Source organism: Sorex araneus, chromosome X (assembly GCF_027595985.1).
Source record: "Sorex araneus isolate mSorAra2 chromosome X, mSorAra2.pri, whole genome shotgun sequence".
NCBI classification, from domain to species: Eukaryota; Metazoa; Chordata; class Mammalia; order Eulipotyphla; family Soricidae; genus Sorex; species Sorex araneus.
The window spans coordinates 278,843,089-278,870,315 of record NC_073313.1 but is presented as its reverse complement, the minus strand read 5'-3'; the positions used below and the strand labels follow the sequence as shown (position 1 = coordinate 278,870,315).

The following is a 27,227-nucleotide window of genomic DNA, read 5'->3' as shown; positions in this document are numbered from 1 at the left end:
GTGTGAGAAGTTAATCTGTAAATATGTGAAAAATGTCTGTAGTAAACAAGTATTGCTTTGTACCTGTTTACAACTGTGTTTGTTGGCCAATGGAACTAATGAAACCAAGTGTGCCTGGTTTGGTATCCATCGAGGTCCACTGACTTTGCACTGAGGCAAAAGTTCCAATCACTGCCCCTTGCAGCTACATGTTGTTCATAGAGAGTAGGGGGAGTATAGTGAAGGAAAATTCATCACCATTCCTAAAAAATCAGTAACCCAACGTTGTACGTATCTTCATGGAAGAATAGCTAGCTTACTCAGACATACCAAGATTTCACAGAAAATTACTCCAACCAAATCGTGATTGTATTGGTAGGCTCAAAAAGTTTATAATTGCATACGAAAGTGGCATCTGCTTGTTTTTACAAGGTAAAATAAACACTACAGAATGGTTGGTTTATTTGTAAGGTCTAGAGAGAAGGTTCATGGGTAAAATCACTTTTTTTTTTCTTTTTGGGTCACACCCGGCATTGTACAGGGGTTACTCGTGGCTCATGCACTCAGGAATTACTCTTGGAAGTGCTCGGGGGACCATATGGGATGCTGGGAATCGAACCCGGGTTGGCCGCGTGCAAGGCAAATGCCCTACCCGCTGTGCTGTCACTCCAGCCACAGTAAAATAACTCTTAAAAGTCGAGAATGCACTGGTAAATCGTGGGTGGCCGTTGAGGGAACTGGCCATTTTTGGTATTAAAAGCACAAATACTCCATTTTTTTAATTTTGTGTATTAGTTGGGCACCCTTTTACCAACCATGTGATAGATACCAAGCATAAAATGAATAACATAGTATTATGTCCAGAAAGTTTTTAGATTTTTAGTACAGTGGAGTGGCATATTATAAACAAAGGTTAAACGAAACAGAGTGGCTTTGTAAGGCAAGAATTACTGAAAGTTGAGTATAGAGAAGAAACAGAATTTTGTATATGCAGTAGGGAGTTTGGACTGGATCTTATCAGCACTGGGAAGTTATAGTGGACATACAAAAAATTGGAGTCAGTGACTTGGAATAGTTTGTCCAAGGAGATAGCGAATTTAAAGCCTGTTAAATACCACAGATAGGACAAGTGTGTACAGAAAACATCCTCAGGGAGCAAAGAAACTCTAGTTCTGAACTAGTTCTAGTTTGCTGTACGTGAGTAGGTTTTGTTGAAGGAATATTAGCTAATGCTTAGTGTTTCATACTTTTACATGTGATCCATGCTGTTATGCCCATTTTTCAGACTAGTAAACTAATATGCTTCTCAAAATTAGAATCAGTATTTGAAGACATCAAGTACTCAGCTCACTCTTATTCAGTGTTACACTGCCAGAAGAAAGAAAATTTGATAAAGGGAAATTAAAAACCTACCAAAGAAAGAGTGCAAAATGTTGCTGGAAAGAAAATGATAGAAACTGAAGGCATCCAAGATAGTACAGGAGAATAAGCAGTATGTGAGGGAGGAGGGGAGTATTTCAGATTATGTGCACTGGGGGTCAAACTTAGGGCCTGGTGTATGAAATGCATATGCTCTACCATTTACTTGCATCCTCAGCTCAGAACAAGTTAATTTTGTACTGAACTGTTTTGGGGGATTAACAGTTAATTCTGAAAGCAGCTTTTGTTTGGGGGCCCAGGGGGCATACAACGACACAGTGCTATGTTTTGAACCCAGGTCTCCCTCCCACATGCAGAGCATGTGTCCCAGCCCCCTGAAAGGAACATGATAGGGTTTTGTGGGTATCTTTGGAGGTGGGAGTGGGATGTAGCAGAAGACTGGATAAAGGAATGTTAGTGATCAGAAATTTCAGAGCTTGAACTGAAACATTGCTGGGTTAAAGATTTATTTCAAAAGAATTACATTTTAATTCAGTACTGTCCACTGAGGATCAGGTAGTGTTGATTGCACTGGGGATGCAGTGATGAGTACTGGATCCCAGTTTTCCTTTAGAATGGTTATCTGCCATTTGGAGCAATTTTTGGTTAAATTCTACTCTTAAGCACTTCAGGGTAACTAATAAAGTTTCTTTTTGGCTAAAAAAAGTAATCCTGTGGATTTGACAATGTAGTTAATACGAAAAATAAAAGAAAAACTAAATACCACCCAAAAGGCTACTAAACTTCATTATATGCATTAGCTTTAATCTTAGGAAATATTTTATTATAGGTCTTCTTGAAGAAAATGATATTTTCAGGAATGCTCAAGCAGGTGTTCTCATCAGTACTAATAGTCATCCAGTCTTAAGGAAAAACAGAATATTTGATGGATTTGCTGCAGGTTTGTATTTTCTTGTTACCTGTAGTTTGTTGTCTGTACATTAAGTGTTGATTTGTAGTATATTTTCTTTTGCAATTCGTGCTGCAGAAGTGACAAGTTAAAATACTGCTTTGCTATTCATAATTATAAACACTGGGATAGGCTTGTAGTTCATTGGGAGTTCAAATAATTGTAACTTTTTGCCAGTTCAAAGCATTAATTCCAAGTAACAATCTCCTGATTTCAACATGCACACAAGCTGCTACCTACACATACTTTGGGCAATTATTTAAATGTTATTAATGGACTTACAAGCCGTATTATGGCATTTACAAGTATATTGAACTTACTGTCAACAATATAAAGTTTTAGGCCAGTGATTGAAAATTTGTATTCTAATTTTTGTTAAGAGAATTACTGTACTTTATAAGTAATTTACTATACTTGCTATAGTTCAGGCTTCTCTGAAGGAATTATATAAAGTGATGCATCTGCTTTTTGTACATTTTACTTCAGGTATTGAAATTACAAATCATGCAACTGCAACACTAGAAGGCAATCAGATTTTTAACAACCGGTTTGGAGGCTTATTTTTAGCATCTGGTGTTAATGTGACAATGAAAGGTATGTTGGCATTTGTGTTGCCTGTGTATGAAATATGGCATGAAGATTATCAGAAGCCACTGTTGATAACTTGATGCACTCTTGTCATTTCAAGTCAACAACTCGAGGACTCTTGTAGGGAGCATCTTACGAAGAAGCATCATCTCAATTTTGGCATTTTGGGCATTTTTTAAAAACATTACAGATAAAGCCCTCTGTCACAGTGAACCTGCTTTTTACTGTGTCCTCTAGAATTTTACTTATTTCTTCTATTACAGATAACAAAATAATGAACAATCAAGATGCCATAGAAAAGGCTGTTAGTAGAGGCCAATGTTTATATAAAATATCAAGTTATACCAGCTATCCCATGCATGATTTCTACAGGTATACTTCTAAATTATTTGACTTTTGGAAGGGGGAAATTATTTGCTTACTTTTTCTAAAGTGGCTAAAAATTAAAACCCAGCATTTTTATCTTATATCCTTATAAGTTGTTTCTTTCTGAAAAAGATATAATTGCCACAGTAAATATTGGTATCAAGTGGAAATGTAGGGTGTTCTCATTGTTTTCCTAGATTTTTTTTTGCACTACCTTTTCCAATTTTGATAAATTTTTCAGCTGCCTTTCTGTAACTTATAGATCAGTCATTTTCCTTAGAAGGCACAACAAATTTATTCCACTGAGACTCCTCTTCAGAATTAACCAAGGCTACAGCCATCAATTTTGCTTTGGGTCCTTTTTTTTTTTTCCCTCTGTAAGCCTAAGGTTATAGGGTAAAAACATAGCAAAATATAGTATGTTGAATCAATAGCATGTTCTAGAAAAATAATACAAGCTTTTGCTTTTTAGATGTCACACTTGTAACACCACAGATCGAAATGCCATATGTGTGAACTGCATTAAGAAGTGCCATCAGGGACATGATGTAGAGTTTATTAGACATGATAGGTATGTAGCACACTTGCTTGCTGTACTACCCTATTCCACCCCATCCCACCCTCACTTTCCTAATTTTTGGGTTTTCATTTTGCTTTAGGTTTTTCTGTGACTGTGGTGCTGGAACATTGTCTAACCCTTGTACATTAGCTGGTGAGCCTACACATGATACAGATACACTATATGACTCTGCTCCACCTATAGAATCTAATACATTGCAGCACAACTGAATTCCTTCCCTAAAGAAAAAGTCCTGCCATTCTAACATCATAACTTAAAACATTTTTTTGGAAGAAGATTTAAAATTTGCCCATGCTACAGGAAGAGACTGTATTAAAAATGGATATACAAGGTCAGTTGACACTATGAAGCTCAAGCTACCAAAAAGAAAGTGGCAATATATTGACTCAGGATCTCAAAGCTGGGTGTTTTAGCATTACTGTGTAAAGACTTTTGAAGGGACAGAAGTGAAGAAAATAAGCTGCAATTTTGTACAGATACCAACTTCTGAAAAAAAAAAGCTGGTGTTTTTACAACTAGCATTGAATGCAGTCCAGTTTGCAGTAGTACTCTTCAATAGACAAGCAGCTTTGTTGCTGCCTTACGGACATGGGTACCAATTGCTTTTGTAATATGGTAAAAATGTGAGCTAGCACTTCTGCTTTTTTTTATTTTTTAACATGTATTCAGATTGAGAAATATGATTTTAATGCTTTAATCTCATGTAGTTTGTTTTTAATTTCAAGCAAATCTTATTGTACTTGAATGTGCCCTGTTTTGTTAGCACACCTAGACTTGCTGTAAACTGTACTCATGTCCCAGTATGTACGTTCTTTCTATGAAAGAGAAAACACTAATCTTAAATTATATCCAGCAATGTTTCTGGTATCCTTTAAGAAAAAGTTAAGACTATTATTTCCTTCCCTTCCCTGTGCAGCATTCAAAATCACCCCTAGAGAAAGTGAGTGTTTTAATGAGACTTCCTAGGAAGGGATACACTGTAAAACAAAAAGTATTCTTGTAACTCAGTTTTTGTGAAAGGTAAAAACTACTATGTTTTAAAGTACACTTTAGAAAGTCTCTTCAAAACAGTCCTGTATTTGAACTCTGTTCATAGTTTTTTTTTGAACAGTTTAGACAAACTGCTGGAAATTAAAAGTTTCCTGCATTAAGCTGAGACAAGTATATATACAGCCCTATACAGTTTCATAGCTCCCCACCCCACCCCCATTTATGTGTATTGGTGACAGTGGGTATAAACAGCCTGAAAGTGTATGCATGTACCATAACATCTAGACTTAATATATTGTGGAGTATTCAATAACCATTATGTAGAAGGTAGATAAGAATTAAAAGGGTTTAATTTCCTAGAAAGAAAATGGAAAAATGGTCATTTTTAAAAAATAAAGTTTATTAGATCATAATGTTGTCTGAATTTACCACCTTTGTCAAGTCAAAGCTTCCAATGTAGATTATAACTCCTCAATCAAAGTCAGCAACTTATGAATAGCTTCAGCATCTACAGTCGACCTTTCACTAACCAGGCAGACTTCCCTTAAAATTTAAAAAAGAAAAGAAAAAATATTTTTAATTTACTTTCTTTACAGTGCATGTCCCCTTCCCCTTAAAATTTCAGCTACATGGTAAAATTAAAATTACCGAAATAATCGCAGTGACTGAGTCATCTTCTCAAATTCTCTTGCTTTTCTATGTCCCTTTTGAATAACCTCCTCTGGAAGATTAGCCAGTCTTGCTGCATTAAAGCCATAGCTTTTAGGACAGGCTCCTTTAATGAATTTATATAGGAAGGTAATCGTCTCCTGGCTGGGATCTTCACATTCATTCTCTACCATGCATGCCTTAAAGAAAAGACATTAAAAAATACCTTTGATACATTTATTTTAGCAGTGTACACCTGACTTGATTCTTTAAAAAAAAAAACCGCATTTACCATGTGTCCTAGGCGCACCGCAACATTCTGAGAATAATCTCCAACTAATGAATGGTAGTGGGTAGAAAACAATGTGCGACACTTTATATTCTCAGCAAGTTCTTTAACAACTGCGTTTGCTATTGCTGTACCATCAAACGTTGCAGTGCCTCTTCCTAGAAGTAAAATATGCATAAATTATACAGTGTGCCTTATAACACTAAAGAGTATGAACTTCACAAAGAAATCTCCTTCCTCCCTCACGCCCAAAAAAACAAAGGCTAGGACATCAATAATTTTTTAAATAGGCCATGCTTATTTAGAAAGCAATCCCTCTGGTTCTCAGAAATTCTCTTCAAATATTTAAGGCCCAAGAGTAACAGACTAGTGTGTTTCGTGAGCACTACAGGGTGAGGCCCCAAAAGGGGTGGGGAGTCTATGGATAACAGTACAACATTGTCTAATCTTAGCTCAGAAATAGTCAGTGAGGCTGGAGAGAGTACAAGTGGGTAGAGCGCCTTTTACTTGAATGCCTTACCTAATTCATCCACAAGCACCAAAGAATGTGATGTTGCATGTCTAAGTATACTGGCTGTTTCACTCAATTCAACAAAGAACGTACTTTCACCTGAAACAAAGATATGAATGGGTGGCTTTATCTTTTGATCATTATTTGATTATCTCACCAACTGATTATTAGCATAGATTTTAAATGGTTGTGTGCAAAAGAAGCAGTTAGGTAGGGAAAGTCTCACCTGACATTATTCTGTCTGAGGCACCAAGTCTGGTGAAAATTCTGTCAATAGGTGTCAGCCTGCATACTTCAGCAGGCACGTAACAACCCAGCTGGGCCATCACGGCTAACAGGCCAGCCTGTGAAGGAGAAGAGAAAGGTCTTTTATGGTATTGAAGGAAATAGAAAAATATTTAACATGTCTTTGACATTTTTTTTAATCCTAAATAGAAAAGTGAGGCAAGATTCTAGGATCTAAATGAACCTAAAACTATAGTAATTCTCAATCCTAGACAACAAACTTGACCAAAATTGTGTATCTAGGATTGAGAATGACTATACTATAGTAGTATATCATGCTGCTTGCTCTAAGTATGTATCTGGTTGACCAAAATATGCCTTTGGCAAAGAATCTGTCAAGTTTGGCAACCTAAAAGGTTCATATTAGCATAGTGACTGACCAACCAACCTCTGGTAAGACTAATACACTTACTGTCTCTGCCATAAAGCAGCTCTGGCTATTTCATTTGTTTCCAGAGTTCTTTTGTAAGAAGAATTCTACATGAGAAGCTAGTTAAACACATGCAACTTTTGTGAAATTTCAATTATGGTAAATCTGCTTTCAGAAGAAATGAAACCTCAGTTGAGTAAAAAGATGCCACAGGAGTTAAGGCACTTTGCCTTCGTGTATCTGAATCTGGTTCATATCTCTGGCATCACATACAGTCCCAGAGAACCATAGGGATGTCCAAAACATAAGGAAATTCCCTATCAGGCACACATCTGTCCCATAAGGTAAACATGTTCAGCTTTAATTAGAAGCTTCTTACATGATATTTAAGTTAATGCGCTAACTGAAATAGCTAGCCAAGTAAACACAGTCACTCTTGAGGTGTTGGGATTAAACAAAACCTTAAAGTTGAGTTTACCTGTCTCATAAGTGTAGATTTGCCTCCCATGTTCGGTCCAGTAACAAGCACACAAAAAGCTTTGCCACTTCCATCCTCTTCCTCACAACCTATTAGAATGTCATTAGGAATGAAATCATCTCCAAAAAATGTCTTTGTAATGCAGGGATGGCGCGCTCCTCTGAGTTCTAAGAAGGGGGATGCGTGTTCTTCTGGCAATAGAATCACCGGGCGAGACATAGGACCATCAGCCCCATGGCTGTGGTTAGCTAGGCACAGTAAAACATCTGTTAAGAAAAAAAAAGTAAAAGGCTGTATGAGTTTTGAGGTACACACAGACCTAGATGCTTTAAAAGTCCCCCCCCCCGCCCAAAAAAAAAAGTCTCCCAAAAATGTTTTGGTGAAGGTGACACACTCAGCTTGGTTTTTGGAGATGACAGTTAAGATGGCACGAGTTAGTGGCAATATTATCTCTACATTATACATGTTCTGTGTTACTGCACTTGTAGTGAAATTGAGAAATAATTTCAATCTTAGCCCAACAGTCTCTCCTACCACCCTAACTACATTGTATATACATGTGGACAGAGAAATACTTAAGGGGAAGCTAAAAAATATTAGTCCTTATGAGAAGCCAAATATACGGATGACAGAGACACTGACTGGGGGGAGGGGATTTGGAAAGAAAACATTCAGTTTGAACACCTGTGCTTAGGGAAAAATTAAAACTGCTCAAATAACTTGTAAGTTGGCTTAAGGCATGAGTGGACTAAACACAGCTGGGTGGGTGTGGCCCAAAAATTAACTAAACTGCCAAAAGCCACCTTCAAGCACCAGGCTAGGGGTAGCCCCAAAGTTGCCAGTGGGATGTGAGATCAATTCAGCAGACAGGGTGCTTGTCTATCCACAGCTTGCCCATAGCACCGTATGTGGCCCCCCAACCACTACCAGAGGGAGTGATCACAGAGCCAGGTGTACCCCAAAAACAAGTTTCCAGTAAATAACCTTATACAAGCAACCTAGTCATCCTGCAGTTATATGGAAAGTCACATACACTTACCAAAATATATTACTTGTGTTTATGGCTATGCAGCAGTGGGCCTCCCCCAGAGGATTTATATCCTAACGTACAACTGGAACACAGGTCAAACCAACCAAAGTTTATTGAAATTCTTACCCAGTACAGCAATGCACTCCACAGCCGACTGCCAATCCTTATAATTTTTGTCAAAGTTGTAGAATAGTCTCCGCATGCAGTCCTTCAGTGACACATCCCTGCGTTCTTCAGCATTTATCAGATTAGCCAATTTCTTCTCAATGGTTTTTGTCCAGTATCGTTTACAGCCCTTCTTGGTAGACTTCAACTCATACTCTTCTGGCAAATTACGGTTGGCAAAATTCTCTGGAATTTCTAACTGGTAGCGATTCCTACCAATCCCCCAGTAGACTATAGACCGACAGCCAATTCGACTACGTTGTTTCTCCAAGTATTCCAGGAGACTCTGTTCATTTTCTCTAATATCAGCAAGGGCTTGATCATAATCAGCATCAAACCCTGCTTTGGGAGTAATGAGCCCGGTCCTTCGAGCCTTTTCATGGTCAAAAGCTGTATCCCATCGATTCAGTTCTCTAGTCAAATCAGGAAATCGGCCTTTGGGGTTTTTGGTCTGCAGAGTGATGATTTGTTTAAGAATTTTAGACTTAAAGTCATCAACAGTATCCTCCATGATCCCTACAATTTTACATACTATTTTGAATCCTTCCAGAGCAGAAAGAAAATCAATAATCTTTTTTTTGCTGTATGTTGTTTCCTCGTACATTACAGCCCTGCTATCAGGGTGATTCTGGCTCTTTAGGGGAGACCCAACATTATGAATTTTACTCAGGAGCCTTTCAAGGTCTGGAAGCTTCTTGAGAAGGTCGACAATCTCAGAGACTTTGTCAGGCACATCCATGAGATCCTCTATTGCATCCAGACGATCATTGATTGCATAAGGGCTACAAAGTGGGGCACACAGCCACTGCTTTAAGAGACGCTTCCCAAAAGGAGTATGGCAAGTATCAATCTTTTCTAACAGAGTCCCTTCAGTAGAACCATTTGTTCCATTCAGGAAAATCTCTAAGTTACTTAATGTCACAGCATCTAGCACCATTCGTTGATTGGTTTTAGCAAAGAGAGCACCAGGTTTGGTAGCACTAATCACGTCAGAATCCAGGGGAATATATTCTTCAAAATTAGCCATTGATAAAAGTTCCTGATCAATAAGGCATTTTTTGAGGTAGAACACACAACCACCTAGAGCAGAAAGGGCCAATTCACTCTTCTCTCCTGGTGTCAGCCCAATAACATCAGATTCTGAAGTCATACCTTTAAGCACCTCAGGTAACATCACCCCACTATCCTTGTCTAGCTTTTCTGTAAAATACCCTTCTTCAAGTAGAGTTCTGAGTGTTTTGGCTGCATCCCAAAACTGGGAGCCTGGTAGCAGACCTTCCTGAAGAGAAGAGGACAGCAGAACCTTGAGAAGCGTCTTGGTGTCCGCGGAGAGGTTTCCTTTCTCAAACAAGACCTGGACTGGAGGATAGTGTGCAACCAGAGTCCTAAGCCGGGAGCAGTGGCGATCGTCTGAAAACTGACCTACGAAGAACTTTCCCAGGGAGGCATCAACAAAACACACGCCATACACTCGACTGTGACCAGAAGAATCTTCCTCTTTTTCTTTGATACTGAGAAGATACTTACTGTAGTTCTCAGACGGATCCCCTTCTAGGACACTGTATGTCTGTGTCCCCTTGGTAATAATCCTGCAGATCTCTCTCCTCACCACTCTATCATGCTTAGATATGTGTGCCATCTTTCGGCATCGGGCCTCCATCATTTCTGGGGTTTCAGTCTGTTCCACTCGTGCAACTTTATAGCCCTTCTGCACTAAGGAATCTGAATACCGACCAAATGCAATTTCAGGAAAGCCAGAATGGGCCCAGTTGCCTTTCATGAACACCAGCCCCAGTTCATTGACTCCAATGAGAGCATCCATATGGTAGAGCTCATAGAACTTTCCCACCTTATAAAATATGACGAGATCAAAATTCTGAGACTTTATCTGCCACCACTTTCTCATCCCAGGAGTACAAGAATTGAGGAAATCCTCAGGCACATACAGAGTGGACGCATCAAAATCGGGGTGGTCAGGTCGCCTCCTGTGCACGTCTCTTCTCTTGTCCCCCTTAAGCCATTCCAAAGTTTCATGATACCAGAGAGAGCGACTGTCATCACATACTCCACCAGCAGGGGCTTGGGATTCAGAATTATGAGGGGCAGAGAAACCACTCAAAGTACTCTTTGTTTCAGGTGAAAGACCAGGGGCTCGCTTGGCAGCTAAGGGAATTTCCTTCTTTGAGCTCTTCCTTTTGATAGAGCCATTTCCAGTCCCTGTTCTCTTCCGCTTTGGAGCAGCTTTGATTGGGCTGCCCAGGCCTTCACTGTCACTGTCCCCTGCCCCACTGCTCACTTCATCACTGCTGCCTTCCTCCTTAGCATCTGGCTTGAATTCCACATCAGAACCCCCGATGTCACTCTCTGAGTCGGATAGAACCCTTAGCTTTTTCACTTGGCGGCTACTTCTCCTAGATCCTCGCACCTTGGGCAGTACTTCCTCATCACTCTCAATTCCATTATCTTCACTTTTATCTGATGCATAGGCTGCACCTACCTGGCAGGCAAAGAAGGAGCATTTTTTAAAAAAGCAAAATTTGGGAAAATTTAATCTGTGCAATATCTCAGTATATAGAGAAAAAAATCCACCTCCAGAGGAAACGTTCTCTCATATGTAAATTTTCATTTCATATAGTATGGAAACTTGAGGGTTCTATTCTTGCATGCATGACTCATGAGTTTGATCCCTGGAACCGCCACCACCCCAACCCCACTCTCCAAAAATGTCTGCTACCTTCCCCCCAGGGTCACGTTACTGCCATTTCATAAATCCTTTAGTTGAAGAGAGCAAATGTATCCATACTTAACCATATCCATACAGCTGGCTCTCCCACAACCAGCTGGACCCTCCTGGGAAAAGCACATTCACTTGTGGTTCTCTGTCATCTATCCAGTCTCTAACCCTAATTAAGCTGACGTTTCTATCAGATACAAGCTAAATCTCAAAAATGAGATTAAAAACTTAATCTTAAAATACCTACCAACTTCCTCGATTACTAAATTGAGAATAATGATCACCTTAAATGAAATTATTTGTTCATGTAACAGAATGACCTTATCTGAAACCAAGACTGTACTTCAAGGTTACTTAACCTCAGATTATTTAGGATTATTATCAATGCAAAATTCAACAAAAAGAATTAAAACCATTAATATGGAAAATTTTCAAGACTCAGTGATCACACCCTTCCTCATTTAGATGCCTACTACAGTAGTATTACCAATGTATTAGTTGTTATTACTACCTAGTTCTCGACTTGTCAACAACCATTATCTATAGCAGGCTGGAAGATTTAAATCCAAGGTAGAAGAGCATGTTTAAAGCCCTAGATTTAAGGGGGGCCGGGGGTGTTAAGAAGCTGTCAAGATTGAATTATAAGTACATATGTTAAAATAAGAATCAGTTTGATTAATAAACCTCACCCCCTCCCTTGCGTTTTCATCTCTCAAAAAAGAAGTGTTTGCAACAGGCCACACCTCCATCTCTTCTTCCTCTGGTTCAGAGGGCTCATCACATATTGCCAGTTCAAGCCTCTTAGTCTTGTCTTTAGCCAAAGCTTCATCTGCACGTTGCATTGCTCTGAGTATTTCAGGCTTTGCACTATAAAAATGCCCTCCTTTCTGGGCTTCCTTCGAGTTTGAACCTAAAAAAAAAAATTACATATTACATATATGCGCATATATATGTATGTATGTATGGGGGGAAGAGTTCATCCTTCAACACTTGCTCCAATACACAATAAAGTATATATAATATTATGTAACAATGAAAGCCTTGATGTGGGAAGGAATTGCAAGGAAAACGTAGTGAAACTGAAATTACCTACTTTATGTCATTGGAGTTGCCGTAAATGTTAATCAGAACTACTTAGTGTCTCTTACTGACCTAAGACTGGGCAGGGGCATACGTATTGTACCAGGGATCTAACTAGGGCCAGCTGCAAGCAATTCAAGCTCCTTAACCCCTGTATTATCTCTCTGGTACCTCACTTTTAAGTAGGAATAAAAAAGCTACTTTGGGGGCTGGAGCAATAGCACAGCGGGTAGGGCGGTTCCCTTGCACTCGGCCAACCTGGGTTCAATTCCCAGCATCCGATATGGTCCCCTGAGCACCACCTGGAGTAATTGAGTGCATGAGCCAGGAGTAACCCCTGTGCATCCCCAGGTGTGACCCAAAAAGAAAAAAAAGTTACTTTGGTTGACCAACATAACACAGCAAACTAATGAAGGTAGAAGCAAATTTCCTCATTCTCTTTCCATCCACTAAAGCTGCACATCAGATTTCCAGACTTTGTCCAGCGGGTCCTGCCCAGCCAGCAGGTTCTAACTAAGAAGCACAATTCCCAGGGTTGTCTGCAAAACCAAGCCTGTAGTGATTGTAAAGCACGGAGCTTAACAACATCCCAGAACTTACAGTGACTGAACAGAATGGCAGAGAACTCGTTCACCATGGAGGGTACTGGCACTTGCGACACCCTGAGGGCAGACTGCTGGCCTCTGTGGTAAATAATGCAGGACTGAGGAGATGAAAGTCAAGATTCTCCACTTAAGACGCCTGAGTAGCCCTTATAGACATATCTCCCAGAGGCCAGGAGCACACACCTGCCCTCCTCTGAACGGCTTTCAGATCCATGCCATGGGTACACTGTTCAAGCCTTTTCATGATAGAATCTGGTATTTTGGGCCAAATTTTAAGATCCAATCAGAAAGATTTTATTTTCCCCTTTAAAGGAATGATACTGTTTCAGTTACTTCCAAGAACAAAAATCTCAATTCCATGTCACACAACAATGCTGCAATTCAATTTCATTGGAGATTTAAGGCTTAGCTCATTCATAAGCACGTATTCTACATTCTCACTGCTCCTCCCCCGCCCCCTCCCTCCTCTTTGTCGCTCTCCTTCTCCCTCCTGTCCCCTCTTACCTGTATATGGTTTTAACATCCTTTTGCTAACCCAGCCCCTGGTTGGACTGTCGTCAAAAAACTGAACATGAATTCGGATGGACTTAGACTTCTTCCCTTTCTCGCGGATGAACGTTCCATCAAAGGGGTGGTTGTAAACCAGGCAGGGCCACCAGGGGTAACCCTCCATCTTGGCCCAGACCAAATCACCAGGTGTGAAGTCACAAGAACTGTTGCCAAAAAGGAAATAGGCAGCTTGGTTAGTATTTGGTTCAGCTACAATTACCTTCAAGTAGGCATTTCCAAACAAGGTGTCACTAAGATGCCTTTACAATCTCCAGACACTGGCTAGAGAGTGCATGAGTTAAGGCACCTGCCTAGCACGCAGCTAATCCTGGTGGGATCCCCAGTACCTCGTGGCTCAAAAACAGAACACGAAACATACACACATTAAAGTATTCAGGCACTAACATTCAAGCATTAAAATAAATCCCAAAAAGCAAAAAAAAATAAATAAATAAGAAGAAAAATAAAATAAAATAAATCCCAGAGTGACTATTTTAAGTCAGACTTTCAAGTCATTTCTAAGACAAGCTTATTATGTTAGGATTAACTCAAAATGGTTTTTAGTGGGCCGGATAAGGAATACAGGGGACTAAGGCACTTGTCTTACATATGGCCAACCCCAGTTTGGTCCCTTAGCAAAACCAGTTGTGGCCCATAACCCACTCCCACAAAAAATAAAATAAACAAGGTTTCTGGTATTAAAGCAAGAAATTTCTCAGTCATTCAAGATAATACAGTGGCACGTGCCTCATGCTGCTGGCCCAGGTTCAATCACCAGCACAATATATGGTCCCCTGGGCCCCACCAGGAATGATCTCTGAGCAGAGCAGAGGCAGATAGAATCCCTGAACACTGCCAGGTGTGGCCCCAAAACCCCTCACCCCCACACACACACAAAAAAAAACAACCTCTCTCAGGCTCAGGTGATGGCTCAGCACATGCCTGCAAACATGAAGCAGGGCCGGTTTCTACCTACATGCGCCGAGTGCAATCGTGGCAGCTCGGCAGTCAAGCACGACAGCTACAAGCTCTGATCCCTGACAAGCATCAGAACCAAACTGCCACACCTCAACATCAACAGGAAAAGGGAGAAGGAAAAAAAAAAGGTAAAACGGTCCTTTAACAAGCAGCAACAGCACTGGATGAGGAATATGAACTAAACGTCTGGAAGGCATGCTTTGCATACAGGAGCCCCAGCACCACATGGCCCCTCAGGGTCCCCAGGAGTGAGCACTGAGCCAGGAGGAGCCCCTACACACCACTACAGAGTGCGGCCTACAGCACCACCAATGCAGAGCCCAGGGGTGTGGTGCAGCAACAGAGCAGATGCTCTGCATGGGTGAAAATGAGTCTGACCCTGGCACTGCCTTGCCCTGCGCTGCCAGGAGCAACCCCTCACACCACAACATGCAACAGACACCATACTGAGTCCTGGGGCCAGAGCCACAGTACAGCAGGCAAGGCGCTGGCCTCGCACCCACCTGGACTGGCTGGACTGATGCCTCCCACGCATCCTACAGGGCCCCTTTTGCCTGCCAGGAATAACAACCTCAGAGCAGAGCCCTCCCAGTTGCCAGGTGTGGCCCAAAGCACTGTGTGTGTGTGTGTGTGTGTGTGTGAGAGAGAGAGAGAGAAAGAGAGAATAAACTAGTTAACAATCTCTTCAGTACAGTCCACAACTGATAAATTCTGCCCCAGGACCATAGCAGCGTTCCCTGAGCGTGACACAAGCACATGACAAGAAAACCCAGGTGCTTCAGTGTGGCCACCCCACTCAGATCCAATCACATAAAATATCACAATCATCCTTTCTTCAGTGAGGGAGATAATTCAAAGGGCAGACCACATGCTTTGCAAACAAAGGGCCTAGGTACTTCTCAGTATGGTCTCCAGGGGCCGACATCACTGGGTGTGACACACACGCAGGCACAGAAAAAACTAGGGGGCTGGATCTATAGTACAGCAGGTAGGGCTTTTGCCTCGCACAGAGCGGACCCTCGTACTAATATACTCCATGATTAACAGGTCACAAACACCCAAACCCACTCAGTCTTCAGTTCTTAGGTATCCCTGCTGGCAAGAAACTGCCCTTGCGGTTAAGTGGTCAGGGCCTGGCACAAAGTCCCTAACAAACTAGTATTAGAAACCGCAAGCTTTTAAGTCCTTAACACAGAGCCTGGGGCCAGAGAGTCAGCGCAGCAGGTAGCGTCTGTGCCTAGCATGCTGCAGGCCAGGATTTGATGCCATATGGTCCTCTGACGCCATCAGAAGTGATCCTTGAGCCCAGAGCCAGGAGCAACCTCTGAGCACCACCAGGTGTGACCCCCCAAAAAAAGACAAAGGAGGAGGGGGCGTGTGGATGTTGTCGTGTGCTAACTTTCCACAAAAGCACATAGCTGCTTTCCAAGAGATGGAGACGAATGAAGTTTTGGCGTGTACATCCACCCCATCAATGGGTGGATTCAATGCAATTTTTCCCCTGCAAACTCAAATTATTTAATATCTCTAGATGAGCCCCAAAGCTGAATAGTGTGAAGTAAGATATTTTAGAGTGTCCTTAATTTGTAAAACTATAATAACTGCCTGTGTGAACATCTGTGAAAGGTAAGGATAACTATGCTCCTTGCCAGTTAGAAAGTGCTCGACCAAACACAACAATTGACAGTGGTCACAAATTCTCAAGACTACAGTTAAATACCTCAACAAAAAGTCATCTTGGTGGCACAGGTGACGTTCAAAGTAGCATGACATAGCAACCCCAATGGAACAGAACTATTTGTTGCCTGCTCTGCAATAACAAAGATCTGTGCCCGTAAAAGGCCCAGGTTACATGCCCCGCACCACATGCTTCCACCAGCTCCCACCTCGAGCCCCCCCACACACACAGAGCTGGGAGTGGCCCCTACCACCACTGATGGTGGTCCCCCAAAATAAAGATCAGTCTCAGAGGCCAGAGGGATCACGCAGTGGGTGAAAGGTGTTTGCATGTGACAGCCCAGGTTTGATCCCGAGCACCTGTAATCATGCAGCTAGTACAGGGGTGTGGGGCTGGAGCACATGGTGCAGCAGGTAGAGTACAAGGCCAATCCAGGACTGATCCCTGAGCACAGAGCCAGGAATAAGACCTGTGCGCTGCCAGGTGTCTACCCTTCCCCCACCCTAGTGGAAAAAAAATTTTTTAAATAAACTTTAATGATGATGAAACTTCGTATTATTAAAAACCCAAGTTAGGGGGCTAGAGCGATAGCACAGCAAGTAGGCTGTTTGCCTTGCACGCGGCCGACCCGGGCTCAATTCCCAGCATCGATGGGTGTGACCCAAAAAGCAGAAAAAAAAAAAAGAAGCCAAACTCTAAGTATTTGTACCCAGCTCTCAAGATGCACCAGTGGAGAACTCTCCTACCCCTAAGCCTCAGGACCAAATCAGTTATTCCAGTGACCACCATTCAATCCATCTGCCCATAAATCCTGCATTTTTTTTTCTTTTTGGGTCACACCTGGCGATGCACAGGGGTTACTCCTGGCTCTTCACTCAGGAATTACTCCTGGCAGTGTTCAGGGGACCATATGGGATGCTAGGAATCGAACCCGGGTCAGCCGCGTGCAAGGTAAACGCCCTACCCGCTGTGCTATTGCTCCAGCCCCTAAATCCTGCATTCTTTAGTTAGTTATGAACTGGCCGTAACCTGAAAGGTAAGGGTTACCATTAAATTATCAAATTGGATTAGTATTTTTAAAAGAAGCCTAAAAGAAACCAGAGGTCTTGGAGAAAAGCCAAGAAGAGAGGAATTGAGAACAGTGGACAAAATAGACACCCACCAGACATCTGGCAAAAGAACAGAGACACAAAACCCTCACAACACTCTACAGAAAAACAACTATGAGGAGGCAGCTGAAAGGAAGCTTTCACAAAGTTACAAGAATGGCCAAAAGGCAAAGAAGTGTTAATCACCAGTATTAGGAAAATGCAAATCACTGTTTCAATGAACTAGCAGACCACTGAGAATGGCATTTATCGGGCAGGCCAGAAACAAGCTCCTGGTAAAAAGAGCCCTTTACAATTAGTGGGACTGTGGTTTGAATGGCCTGTGAAAAATAGTACAGACTTCTCAAAACATCAAAACAGAACTTACATATGACCCAGTGATTTTACTCCTGGATATCTACCCCACCCCAAGAACACAAAAAGCAGTAATTCCAAAAGATGCATACATAACTATGTTTACTGCAATGCTAATTACAATCACCAATTGCCCAACAGGAGTGGGCAAAAAAAAAAAAAATTACATATACAGTAGATTACTCAGCTACAAGACAAGATGAAATCTTGCAATTTGCTATAACTTGAATGGAATTGGAGACTCATGTTGGTCTGAAAAGGAAAAATACCAGATGGTCTCACTGATAGGTGAAATACAAAGAACAGACCATGGTCACTAAAAACAAAGGCTCTAAGAATGAAGCTGGGCGCTAGCCTCAGCAGCACATATACTAAAAGAACTGAGTAGGGGGCAGGAGAGAAAGCAGTGCTGATAAGGGTGATTGCCTTGCACACAGCCGACCCAGGGTCCATGCCCAGAACTGCATATGGTTCCCCCTCCCCCTCAGGAGCACAAGGAATGACCCCTGCGCTTAGATCTAGGAGTAAGTCATGAGCATAGGTGCCTGTGCCACCCCTCTTGGGGAGAGGCACAAGACAGACCTAGGACAGTAGTGGCAGGATACTGGAATTCAGGTGGAGGGTGTGAGCACACTGTGTGCCTACAACAGTCTCAATGTCCCTCATGACAACTAGAGTGAAGCTGCAATCCAGAGTGCAGGTACAGGGAGGAAGGCGCTGGCCCAGCGCTCAGTCAACTCCAATTAGACTCCCCTCACCAGGCCCCTCCCCTCAAAAAAAAAAAAAAAAAGGAAAAGAAAAAGATTTGTAAGCAGGGATGTAGCTTTGTGGAAGGACACCCACTGCACGTGAGGCCCTAGACTTGATCCACAGGCACCCAGAACGAATTCAGAAGGCAAACCTCAAGCCTCAAAGGCCTTCCCTGGAAGATCAAAGCACAGGGGTGAAGGGCAGTGCCTTGCCCGACCAGCCCCAGTTCAGCCCAGATATAAAGCGGCCGCCGCCCCCCAGCCCCCAGCATTTTACCATCTGGACCGGAGTCACTGATGTTAAGGGGCAGATGAAAGTCTCCTAGGGAACAAGGGAAAATCTCTGGGTAGAGGGGTAAAGAGGCTCCAGTGAAATGGACCCTAACATGTGCTCATCTGCATGTGAACTAATGAAGGTACCGGGGACACAGGAAGGGCTTTCATCTGCAGGGCTGGTTCCGGGAAGCAGACCACCCCTGGGGCTCATTCCCATGAGAATGGGCTGGGGAAACCATCTGCATTCCTCTCCCCAGGTCGATTTCCTGTAGCCCGCCCTTCCTTCCCTGGAAGCCCGGGGCAAAGCCCCTAAGCATCTCCGCTTCCCGGGGCTGTTCAGGAGCCCAAGAGGCTGCGCTTTAGGAGCTGGGTTTTCGGTGTAACTGCAGGACTACAAACAAGCGTTTCTGGGTGCCATTCTCGGGGAAAGACTCCCACCAAACTCCCACAGCCACGTCCAGTAGTGACCAGCAACTCTTCTAGGAGAGAGCTGGGGCCGGGCAGCGGCTGGCGGTCTGGAAGGGCGCCTGCAGGCCCGCCGACCCCTGAGGCAACCCAGCCTGGGGTCCCGGAGCACAGAGCCAGGAGCAAACGCAGCCAGAGCCGGCGCGGCCCGGGGACAGGAGACAAGGCAGGCCTGGGCCGGGTCCCCGCCGTGCCTGGGGGGAGCCCCAGAACCACCCGTGGCCCGGAACCCAACCCAGAGGGCCTGGGACCCGAGAGCAGCACCGGTGCCGACGAGGCTGCACGCCCGGGACCAAACGGCCCGGCGGCCGGCGGGAGTGACCGGGCGCGCCGCTCGGCTCCCACCCGGTACGCTGGGCCTGGCAATAATGAAACAACTGGGCCGGAGAGGCAGCCCGAGGTCCCAACGCACGTCCCCTGCACCGCGCCTGCACGACCTGCCCCGCTGCCCCGAGACCCGCCACCGCCTCCGCCACCGTCTTCACCACGCCCCCCCCCCACCCCGACACAGTGAACGCACCCCTGCGGCCCGCCCGCCGCATCCCTCGGACCCGCGCACGCAGCGCCCTCCCGCAGGCCCGCACGGCTCCCCGCGCGCCCCGGCTCGCGCTCGCTGGCTGAGGTCGCGGGCTCACGGCTTTGGACCACTCTGAGGGGCCGACGGCGGGGACCGGGGGGGGGGGGGGCCTGGCGACCCGCACGTGGGCCAATGAGGCGCTCGGAGCGCAACGGGCACGCCCCTCCCCAGCCTCCTGGGCCCCGGGTTCCGGCCCGAGAGCGGTCCCGGTCCCGGTCCCGGTCCCGGCGTCCTGCGGCACCCCCGCCCCTCGGAGACCCGAGGGCTTCCGGCCCCCCCGCCTCTGCGGCCCCTCCCCGCCGGGGACCCGGCGACCCCGGCCTGCAGCCCCCCACCCGCCGGGGACCCGGCGACCCGGCCTGCAGCCCCCCACCCGCCGGGGACCCGGCGACCCGGCGACCCGGCCTGCAGCCCCCGCACCCGCCGGGGCCCCCGGCCCGCGCACCTGCGCAGCCCTCCGTTGAGGCTCCCGGGGCCGGGCGGCGACACGGCCTCCCCGGCGGCCCCCCGGCCGCTCCCGCTCCCGGCCGCGTCCCCGGCGGGGGCGAGGGCGGCCGTGCGTCCCTCGCCCGAGGCCCTGCCCGCGGCTCTGGTGGCGGCGCTGAGCGGCGGCGACTTGGAGAAGAAGCTGTCCAGTGTGCTCTGGCGCGACATCGTGGCGGCCCAACCGCTGGGCCGAGCCGAGCCCCGCAGACGCGGCCTGAGCGCGCGGCGCGCTGGCGGGAAAGCCGCGGGGTCGCTCGGCCGCGGGCGCCCGGCCGCCCGGCCAATCGGGAGCCGCGGGGGGCGGGGCGGCGGAAGGGGCGGGGCCGCGCGCCGGCGCCGCCGCAGCGGTTGTGGGCGGGGCGCGCTCCTGCGGGGCTCTGGGCAGGGCTACGTGGGGCGGGCGGGGCGGGGCTGCGCGGGGCAGGCGGGGCTGGACGTGGGATGGGCGGGGCGCAAAACGGGCGGCTGCACGGGGGCCGGGAGCTTTCCAGGCTCTCCTGCGGAGACCGAGCGGAGGAAGCCTGGAGCTCGGCCTGCTGTAGGCTTGTATCTGTGCACCTTTCCAAAGCGTTGCAGAGCGCACGCGCTGGATAAGCAATAAATTAAAAATGAATACGAAGTGATGGTACCCCCCCGTTGTTGGGGTTTTTTTTTGGCTTTTTGGGTCACACATGGCGATGCTCAAGGGTTACTCCTGTCTCTGCTCCCAGGAATCACTCCTGGCGGTGCTCAGGATCCAACCCAGGTCGCCCTACCTGCCTGCTACCGCTCTGGCCTCAAGGGTGGGCCACCATCCGATCGTTTTACTTAGATTAACTCACTATATCTTAGCAATAACTAGCAGGTAAGTACTGAAGGTATCTGAACCTTTCGAACCAGGTGAGTCTTAGAATGTAGGAGTTTTCAGATTTGGGAAAGGTAACCATGAAAAAAGGCATTTGAAGACGGGGTCTGGAGATAGAGTCCGGCGGGCAGGGCACTTGGCTTGCACCGGCTGAGCCAGGTTCGATCCTCGGCACCCCATAGGGTCCTGCTAGCGCCTCAGGAGTGGCCCCTGGGTGCAGAGCCAAGACTAAGCCCTAAGATATTTCTGGTGTGGCCCAAAGCCAGATATATACTGTCAGAGAGCCATTGCTTTATCTTCATCTGGTATAGAGAAATAGATATGTGCATAATGTATATAATGGCCCGAGTTCAGCTCAGACCTAAATTCTTTGCCAAGTGCGTTTGCCTCTGCACCTTTGGTTTTCAGAGCTCAGGAGGTGGGGCACTTGCCTGAACCCACCCCTGTCATCCCATAAGGTGCCCCAACCATCGCCAGGAGTGACTCCTGAGCATTGCTGGGTGTGGCCCTGTTTCCTTGCTGGCTAGGAAACTGTTACCTCATTATTTTTCCTGGCTGGAGAGACTGAAGAACTGATGGAACAAGTAACACATCTGTAATTCATCCAAAACCAAAGAGCTAGAAAGTAAAGAAACAGGGATTTTAATCCTAAAGAATCATTTATAATGAGGCTGGAGTGATAGCACAACGGGTAGGGCGTTTGCCTTGCACGCGGCCGACCCGGGTTCAAATCCCAGCATCCCATATGGTCCCCTGAGCACCGCCAGGGATGGTTCCTGAATGCATGAGCCAGGAGTGACCCCTGTGCATTGCTGAGTGTGACCCAAAAAGCAAAAAAAAAAAAAAAAAAGAATCATTTATAAGATCTGTTAGTAATAGAGATGTTCTCCTGCCTTCAGTTAAATATCACTGTATTTTATTTCATTATCCCAGCAACCTTGGATTACATAGAACTGTATGAATGAAACTGTCAACTGCTCAACCTTTTTTCTTTTTCTTTTTGGATCACACCTGGCAATGCTCAGGGGCTACTCCTGGCTCTGCACTCAGGAATTTCTTCTGGCAGTGCTCGGGGGACCATATGGGATACCAGGATTGAACCTGGGTCAGCCTCATGCAAGGCAAACACCCTTTTCTCTGTACTTTCACTCTGGCCCATGTTCAACTTTTTTTGAAGTAGAGAAATTATGTTTTATTGGGTCCAACTCCATATGACGTCTTCTTCCTACAAACGATGGAGGCTTAGAAGAAATCAGTTACAGGCCAGAATTGGAGGGCTAGTGGTTAGAAGAGAGAAGTCTGGCCTCTGATACTGTCTACCAGCCAGTCATTGAGCCATTGCTTTATCTTTAATGAAAGTGATGTCTCTCATCTGCACTTGTATGTTCATCACAGCACTGTTTACAATAGCCAGAATGTGGAAAAAACCCGAGTGCCCGAGAACAGATGACTGGTTAAAGAAACTTTGGTACATCTATACAATGGAATACTATGCAGTTGTTAGAAAGGATGAAGTCATAAACTTTGCATATAAGTGGATCAACATGGAAAGTATCATGCTAAGTGAAATCAATCAGAAAGAGCTAGACAGACATAGAAAGATTGCACTCACCTGTGGAATATAAAACAACAGAGTAGGAGACTAATACCCAAGAGTAGTAGTTGATAATACCAGGAGGTTGGCTCCATAGATTGGAATCTGGCCTCACACGCTGGGGGAAAGTCATCCCAGATAGAGAAGGGAACACCAAGTAAAATGTGATTGGAGATCCCACGCGGGAAGGGAGATGCGTGCTGAAAGTAGACTAGAGACTGAACAGGATGACCACTCAATACCCCTATTGCAAACCACAACACCCAAAAGGAAAGAGAGATATCAAATTGGAATGCCCCGCCACAAAGGCGGGGTGGGGTGGGTGGGATGGGATTGGGGGGGTGGGAGGGGTACAGGGTTCATTGGTGGTGGAGAATGGACACTGGTGGAGGGATGGGCTCTCAAACATTGCATGAAGAAAAAACAAGCACGAAAATGTGTGAATCTGTAACTGTACCCTCACTGTGACTCACTAATTAAAAAATGAATTAATTTTTAAAAAAAGAAAGTGATGTCTCTTGGACAAATGTTGGGTCCACCATTAGAAGCCAGATTCTGAAATAAAAGATCTCAAAGAAGTTTAGACCAAGAGTTCATTAAATCTTGCAAGGGCCCAGATTGATAGTACAGTGGGTAGGGTTCTTGCCTTGCATGCACCAATCCAGCTTTGATCTCTGGCATCCCATATGGTCCCCTGAGCCCCTCCTGTAGTGATCCCTGACCATAGTACCAGGAGTAAGCCCTGAGCACCGCTGGGTGTGTCACCCCCCCCCAAAAAAAAAAAACAACCCTGAGGTTTCTAATCTGGTAAAGGTCAGACAGGTCCTACTCTAAGGACTGCTCTGCCAGTTATGGGGTTAAGTACCTTGAAAAGGCATTAACAGCAATTGTCCCGGCCCACGGGACTAGTCAACGTGGATAATCGGGAGAGGGTGCATGAGTGGAAGAAAGAGAGAGAGAGAAGAATGGGAGCAAGACAAGGCTTTGATCAAGCAAGCTCTCTCTTTATTTCTCCCAAGCTAGCTTTTTATAATTAATTACATGAGGAAGTAGGCAAAATGGGGAGTTAACAATACATGAACATTTTCAGTGACTCAGGGTGCAAGCCCTAATGGTGGGCACATGCAGTTATCTCAGGCGTTGCTCAGAAACTTAAACAATGTGTTCTAACACTTTTCTGAGAAGAGGTTAGTTTCTTAATGTATGGACATTTTTCCAAAAAAAGGTTGGGTCCTTAACTGCAGGTCAGGCTATACTGACATTTTGGCTCCTGGCATGCAGTATTTCAGCAGGTAGGTGCCTGCGTTGTACGAGGCTGACCCAGGTTCAATCCCCATTATCCGATATGGTCCCCGGAGCACTGCTGGGAGTAATTCCTGAGTGCCCACCTAGGAAGAGCACCTGAGTAGCTCTGGGTGTGGCCTCCAGACAAACAAAAAGAGATAGTCTCCTAGATCAAACAATACAGTGATGAACCTCACAAATATTAACAGTTTTATGGTTCTACTTTGCGCCTGTGGTTGGGAGACAGTTTGTGGTACTGGGGACTGATTTGAACTAGGATTGTGGTGTGGCCACAGATGCCGCATACCAGGCAGGTACTTAGCACCTGTGCTGTCTCTGGCCCTCATCCATTGATTGGGAAGTGTTGAAGTTGCTGGTTGTTCTAACCTAGAGATTGTCATTATCTTAAACATCAATGGAGGCAAAATGGCAGGGGAGTTAGACTTTATTTTTTAGTGTTCACCTTGTCTGGTTTGGGGGCCACTCAGGGCCTACTTCCACTTGCTTCTTAGAGGGTGTTCCCAGGGGTACTGGGGGACCATGTGGTGCATTGGATCCAAGCCAGATTTCCTGCTCAACCCTTTGAACTCTCTCTGATCCAAGGTACTCCTTGATCGTCCTGTAACTGCCTTCTTGTCTCCAGTATAGATCAAGGAGTTGGTTTGAACTTTCTTACCTGCATAAGGATTTTTCGGCCTGGCAATGTCACAGAACTGGGCCAGTCCAATCCTGACTACCTGGGTTTATGCAAGGTACTAAACTTTCTCCCAGCCTATCAGACCAGGGAGACGGGTCCCAAAATAAAATTTCAAGGACTGGAGAGATACTACAGAGGGTAGGGCACTTGCCTTGCAAGCAGCCAACCTGGGTTCTATCCCCGGCACCGCATATGGCGCCCCCAGCTCGGCCAGGAGTGAGCCTTGAGCATAAAGCCAGGAGTAAGCTCTGAGCCTTGCTGGATATGGCTCCATAACAAAACAAAATAATCAAAAACCAAGATGAAATTTCCGTTCTCACAATAAGTCACATGTCAGGCCTGGGATGTGGTGAAACAGTACAGGTCAGACCTTGCCCGTGCTGGAGTCTGGGGTCTGACTATTGGAATGCACAGCCCGCCCCTCCCACCGCCCCCACCCCTAGCACTACGATGGGGCCCCACTTAAAAAGTCATAGGTGCAGGGGGTAAGGCACGTGCCTTACATGTGACCCCTGGCACCCATATTATCTCCCAAGCCCCACCAGGAGTGACGCCCCAAGCAAAAGCCAGGAGTAAGCCCTATGCACTGCCAGGTGTGGCCCCAAAAAAACGTTTAAAAAAATTCAAGACCAGAGAGACAGTCCCAGGGCTAAGGCATTTACCTTGCATGTGATCAACCCTAGTTCATAGCACCAGAACCACATATGCCACATATGGTCCCCCAAATACTGCATGGGGTCTCTCCTGAGCATTGCCCTGTGACCCCAAAAAGGCAAAACAAAAAATAGGAAATGCTTTTAATTTTTTTGCTTTTAGGGTCACACCCGGCGATGCACAGGGGTCACTCCTGGCTCTGCACTCAGGAATTACCCCTGGTAGTGCTCAGGGGACCATATGGGATGTTGAAAATCGCACCTGGGTTGGCTGCGTGCAAGGCAAATGCCCTACCCGCTGTGCTATTATTCCAGCCCCTTAATGACATTTTTTAAATGTGAAAAGTGAGTGTTAGGTTTCTAACTCACCAAGGCTGATTTTATGCTTTATTTTATTTTTTGAACAGTCCTCTCTTTATGGGCCTTCAGATCATTTCCCTCCCTTTCTAATTGAATCACCATGAGAGAGACAAAGTTGTTCATAATGGGGTTCAGTCATACAATGTTCCAACACCCAACCTTTTACCAATGCATATGTCCTACCACTAGCGCCCCCACTTTTTCCAGTGCCCGCCTGCAGACGCTTCTCTCTCTCTCTCTCTCTCTCTCTCTCTCTCTCTCTCTCTCTCTCTCCCCTCCCCCCGCCCCAGCCGCCAACGGTGATTTTAAATTTCAAGGGAAACAACAACACCTGTCATCTGTCATACACCACACACTTGAGACAGGAAAGAAAAAATAACATTTCCTCTACCCTCCCTCCCTCCCTCCCTCCCTCCCTCCCTCCCTCCCTCCCTCCCTCCCTCCCTCCCTCCCTCCCTCCCTCCCTCCCTTCCTTCCTTCCTTCCTTCCTTCCTTCCTTCCTTCCTTCCTTCCTTCCTTCCTTCCTTCCTTCCTTCCTTCCTATACCACCTTCTGAGCTACTATAATGTTGAATTAGTGAAAAAACTTCATCGACAGACTGTTGGGTCAAGTAAGAGTTAAAAGTTTGTTGTTGAGCCGGAGCAATAGCATAGTGGGTAGGGTGTTTGCCTTGCATGCAGCCAAACCAGTTGATTCCCAGCATCCCATATGGTCCCCCCGAGCACCGCCAGGAGTAATTCCTGAGTGCATGAGCCAGGAGTAATCCCGGTGCAACGCCGGGTGTGACCCAAAAAGCAAAATTTTAAAAGTTTGTTATTGGTTTTTGGGGTTTGTTCATTTGTTTTTAAGAGTAAGAAGTTTGGCCCAGAGGGGTTGGAGCAATAGTACAGTGGGTAGGGCATTCTCCTTGCACACAGCCCACCAGTGTTGGGTCCCCAGCACCCCATATGGTCCCCGAAGTCTACCAGGACTAGTTCCTGAGCACAGAGCCAGGAGTAAGATCTGGGAATAGCCGGTGTGACCCAACAAACAAACAAACAAACAAACCAAACAAACAAAAGTTTGTCCCTGAGATTTCAGGTGCCCCCTGTGCTAACTCTGTGAGTATCTGATAAGTCCCTAATGAGTCACAGGAGGTGTGCCTGGCCCAAGCAAGGTAAAAGAAACGGGCTCCTCGTCCAGACCATGACTGCAGCCACGCTGCGTCCCAGCATCTGCCCGGATGTGGTGAATGCTTCGCTTTCCTGCAGAGCGCGCTTGATCCTGTATGCTCTTTAGGGGGAGGGGAGTCACACCTGGTGGTGCTCAGGGCTGACTCCTGGTGGGCTCAGAGGACCATATTGAGTTCTGGGGGTTGAACCCAGGTGGGCAAATGCCCTGCCCCCTGTAGACGGCTCCAGCTCTCTGGTATGACCTGACATATTGGAATGTAGGTTTCAAGTCTAAATGAGATCATCGTCTCTGAGTCACTTATGGTGGGTTCGGGCCGACCCCTCTGCAGAGTAAAGGGGAGTGCAAAGTCCGGGACCATGTCCCTGGAGCTTTGT

The 27,227-nt window shown here is 45.7% G+C and overlaps 2 protein-coding genes across 3 annotated transcripts in view; one reads left to right on the top strand and one right to left on the bottom strand.

Moving 5' to 3' along the window:
• Positions 1–4,690, top strand: part of FBXO11 (F-box protein 11) — an 88,177-nt gene extending 83,487 nt beyond the window's left edge. Inside the window, exons 19-23 of the mRNA XM_055122308.1 lie at positions 2,189–2,299; positions 2,795–2,902; positions 3,160–3,268; positions 3,735–3,833; positions 3,922–4,690. Of these exons, the coding sequence (XP_054978283.1) occupies positions 2,189–2,299; positions 2,795–2,902; positions 3,160–3,268; positions 3,735–3,833; positions 3,922–4,051 (557 nt within the window). The 3' untranslated portion in view covers positions 4,052–4,690. The remainder of the gene's footprint in view (positions 1–2,188; positions 2,300–2,794; positions 2,903–3,159; positions 3,269–3,734; positions 3,834–3,921) is intronic.
• Positions 4,691–5,211: 521 nt separating this feature from the next.
• On the bottom strand, positions 5,212–20,513 carry MSH6 (mutS homolog 6). Of its 2 annotated transcripts, none has more exons than XM_055122306.1 (10): positions 20,208–20,513; positions 13,532–13,740; positions 12,032–12,252; positions 8,570–11,105; positions 7,414–7,679; positions 6,507–6,624; positions 6,290–6,379; positions 5,773–5,927; positions 5,481–5,680; positions 5,212–5,375 (listed from the first exon to the last, which is right to left on the bottom strand). In XM_055122306.1, the coding sequence occupies exons 1-10, from the start codon at positions 20,414–20,416 to the stop codon at positions 5,294–5,296; spliced, it is 4,086 nt and encodes a 1,361-aa protein (XP_054978281.1). In that variant the 5' UTR covers positions 20,417–20,513; the 3' UTR covers positions 5,212–5,293. The 2 variants fall into 2 exon arrangements, with proteins under 2 accessions (XP_054978281.1, XP_054978282.1); XM_055122307.1 differs by having other exon boundaries at positions 12,086–12,252; positions 20,208–20,512.
• Positions 20,514–27,227: the final 6,714 nt, after the last annotated feature.